This window comes from Sinocyclocheilus rhinocerous, unplaced genomic scaffold, assembly GCF_001515625.1.
Source record: "Sinocyclocheilus rhinocerous isolate Xijiao unplaced genomic scaffold, SAMN03320098_v1.1 scaffold2921, whole genome shotgun sequence".
Classification (NCBI taxonomy): domain Eukaryota; kingdom Metazoa; phylum Chordata; class Actinopteri; order Cypriniformes; family Cyprinidae; genus Sinocyclocheilus; species Sinocyclocheilus rhinocerous.
The window spans coordinates 265,136-269,133 of NW_015655581.1; the positions used below are offsets into that span (position 1 = coordinate 265,136).

At 30.7% G+C, this 3,998-nt stretch overlaps 1 protein-coding gene across 1 annotated transcript in view; it reads left to right on the forward strand.

The window, feature by feature from the left end:
• The first annotated feature begins 612 nt into the window (after nt 1-612).
• The window catches only part of LOC107718676 (voltage-dependent anion-selective channel protein 2-like), a 21,984-nt gene continuing 18,598 nt past the window's right edge, over nt 613-3,998 (forward strand). Inside the window, exons 1-4 of the mRNA XM_016525865.1 lie at nt 613-742; nt 1,768-1,839; nt 1,939-1,988; nt 3,159-3,311. Coding sequence (XP_016381351.1) covers nt 1,773-1,839; nt 1,939-1,988; nt 3,159-3,311 — 270 coding nt within the window. The 5' untranslated portion in view covers nt 613-742; nt 1,768-1,772. The remainder of the gene's footprint in view (nt 743-1,767; nt 1,840-1,938; nt 1,989-3,158; nt 3,312-3,998) is intronic.

Consider the following 3,998-nt stretch of genomic DNA (forward strand, 5'->3'; position numbering starts at 1 on the left):
TAATTATAAATACATTTATTATTATTATTAACTCATTTGAAAGAGGCAAATTCTGACTTTACTTTATATTCTACATTTCTTCTTCTTATTATTATTATTATTATTATTAGACATTCCGAATATATGTCAGATATATAATGTCAGAAAAGTTTTTCCAGGTCTGAGTATTGTCTTCTAGTTTTATTTTCATAATAAACGATGTACATTTGCATAAAAATATGCCAATTTTAAATAAAGTCAAAGTAATAATTGTCAATAGTAATAATAATAATAATAATTATTATTATTATAAACATTTACAATATAAATAAATGTCATATTTACTTATCATGTATTATATTTTTTTTATAATCAAATGTTTGTTTTGACATTTTGACATTGCTTCCCGAGCTCTCCGTTGCTATGGTTGCGGTCCTGTATCTGTTGATCCGGTCAACTTCATTTACTCGTCAGCTGCAACCACGGCGCTGCTGTTTTGAGCCATGCTAAATTGATCTAAATGTTCGATATGTATGTATTAATACAAAATCATCAATTTTTATGTACTCTTAACAAAATAATCCAGTCGGAGCTGCTGATCATGTAATTTGAGTCAGGCATTATTCGGGGCGGGGCTCAGGGGTCCTGATGCTGCTGTGTTATATTAGCGTTAGCCTGTAGCGCGACGCGTGAGTCTCCTTCATCTGTCGCCGGTTTCTCCGTGTCCCGGTTCTGCTCACGGGTTCTGCTCACGCGTTCACCGGTTAGTGCCGTTCAGAGCTTCGAGTCTCTTCTGTCTCTGTGTTTGCTGATGTGAGGCTGGGCTTTAAAATGAACATTTAATTGGTCCAGGCCGCTTCGAACCGAACCAGCGCTCAACAGATAAATGTGGACATGTCTGCGACAGACTTTATTATTAGTGATTATTATTATTATTACTGCAGCAGATCATTATAATTATTATATTTTTATATTGTTATTAATAATTGTTATTATTATACACATTATAAATTATTATAAATTTAGAATGTATAGTAAGATGTCAGAAAAATATTATACAGAATACGTTTTTCCAGGTTTGAATATTGTCCTCTTGTGTTATTTCACTTAATAAATGACATACATCCACATACATCTTTAATTCTCATTTTAAATGCGTTAATATTAACAATACATTTAGAATATAAATTAAATGTTGGCCAATTTCAAATTAGTTAATAAGATAATAAATTAATAACTGATACTTTTCGAGCTGTAGTTTAGGCATGTTATTTAATTGTGTGTACTGTGTACATTTTCTTTGCAGTTGAAAAAGATAATATAATTAAATTAAGTAAAGTTGTAATAAAATATAATAATTAATGGAATATAATAAAAAGTTGATAACATTAAAATTCAATAAAATGATGGTTCATTCATCACCCTGGAAATGGAAGAAACCGTTGGATGCATTGCATTGTGGGCTGCAGTATTCAACGTAGTATGCAGTAGTTTGTTCAGGTGTTCGATGCATACTACGTTTCGCATGCAGGGTTTGTTCTGCACTGATCCTGGAGAAATGGAGTCTCCTGAGGCTGTAGTGTGTGTGTGTGTGTTTACTCTGACCGCATCTCATCTGCTGTGTAACGACACACACACTCTCACACACACACACACACACACAAGGTCAGAGGTTTGATCACATGACTAACAGTGAAGAAAACGCCTCTAAATATCACTTACCTTGAGCCTGCAGTTACGCTCTCAAACACAGACGATTACAGTCACTGCTCTTCATCATGTTTGCAGATATAATGGCTGTTCCTCCGGCGTACGCAGACCTGGGAAAGGCTGCAAAGGACGTCTTCAACAAGGGCTACGGTAACACGCTTCTCTCCCTCTCCTCTGCAGAAAACACTGATCTCAAACATGCATGTTGTATTATATGTTCACGCGTGTGTGTCTTTCTGAATGCTGAAGGTTTTGGGACGGTGAAGCTTGATGTTAAAACCAAGTCTGCTAACGGAGTGGTGCGTGCTTTCTTCTTAATTACTTTCTAATTCACATTTTCTGTGCGAAATCATCCATGCACATTATTTTAACAGGGTTTCTGTGGATCTTCCACAAGTTAAGATCTTAAACTGAACTAAACTTCCTGGTCTGTCACTTTTTCACTTTTTTTCACTTTTCACTAAATCAGAACAAAAAGTCTTAAATTCATAAAGTCATGGCATTAAATGTTGCATGAACTGCAAAAAATTAACATTTCCCCAGTTTTTTTGTCTTGTTTTCCAGTACAAATATCTAAACATTAAATCATCCTTTAATTGAGATGCTAAGTAAAGAAAGTCTTGTTTATGCAAGTTTATTAAAAAAAATTGTTACACATTTTTAATGGTTTTACTTTTCTTTTTTTTTCTTTTTATTAAAAGAAATTAAAAAATGTGTAAATTTCAAATAAAAAAAATATGATTTATATATATTTTTAATGGTTTTACATTAAAAAAAATTAGTAACTTGAAATAAATTAAACTGATAAATAATATAAACTCATACAATAAACTATTTTTTTACACATTTTTAATGGTTTTACTTTTTTTTTTTTGCTACAAATTAAAAACAAATATGGTTTTATAATTTTTTATGGTTTTACATAAAAAAAACGAGTAACTTGAAATAAAATAAACTTATAAATAATATAAACTTATACAATAAACTGAAATAAAATAGAAATAGAATTTATTTCAGCTAGTTACAAAGGCAACATTTCTCATTTTAATGTAGTTTAACTTGGAAAAAATAACTAAATTTTAAACTGAAATAAAAATTTATAAAAACTATCTAGGCATATTTAAAAAAAATTATAATAATAAAACTGTAATATAAAATAAAAACTAATTCAAAATATTAATAAAAACTATAATAGTATCTAAATTATACTAAAATAACACTGAATGGAAGTTGGAATTACATCTGAGAGTATATTAATGTATTGTGCTCTCTTTAATTTGTTCCTTAATTTAAAAAAAATATGTTATTCTTTTAAAGGTCTTTAAAACTTCTTAAAATGTACCTTCCTCAAACCTGCAGAAACCCTGTAGAAAGCAAACATCTGAATGCAGTGACTTGCTGAGATGTCATCTAGGCCACGCAGGCTGGTGTATAATACTGTATAATGAAGCCTCTTCTTGAACTTTCAGGAGTTTAAAACATGTGGCACGTCTAACATGGACTCAAACAAGGTCAACGGGAACCTGGAGACCAAGTATAAATGGGCCGAGTACGGACTGACCTTCACTGAGAAGTGGAGCACGGACAACACGCTGGGCACGGAGATCAGCGTGGAGGACCAGGTGCAGAAAAATATCTTCATTATCATTCCTACAGTCATGGAGATTTCCTGGCCTGGAAAATAAATCCTAAGAATTTAAGAATGTTTTACAGGATGTGTAAATATACATTCCCAGTCAAAGGTTTGGAATAATTAAGATTTGTTTTTTCTGCTCACCAACTCTGCATTTATTTGATCAAAAAATACAGTAAAAACTATAAAATTGTGAAATAATATTTCAATTTAAAATAGCTGTTTTCTATGTGAATATATATTAAAATGTAATTTATTTCTGTGATCAAAGCTGTATTTTCAGCATCATTACTCCAGTCTTCAGTGTCACATGATCTTCAGAAATCATTCTAATATTCTGATTTGCTGCTCGAGAAACATTTCTGATTATTATCAATATTTTAGCTCAAGTAGATGCAAAAATCACTTTTCAAAAGCATTAACAAATCATAATTATTGCAAACTTTTATGTGTTTTTTATAGTGACACTCAATGCTAAAACCGTATTTCTTCAGCTGGATATCACTCTTTGCAGATGTTTTATTTTACTTTTCACATTTTAACCCTTTCAAGATGATTAGCAAATTAAAATCAAGTGTCATTTAATGTGTTACCTTAGCAATCCATTATTTATTTATTATTTAAATATTATTGTTAAATATTAAAATATAATAATAATTATTATTATTATTGTTAT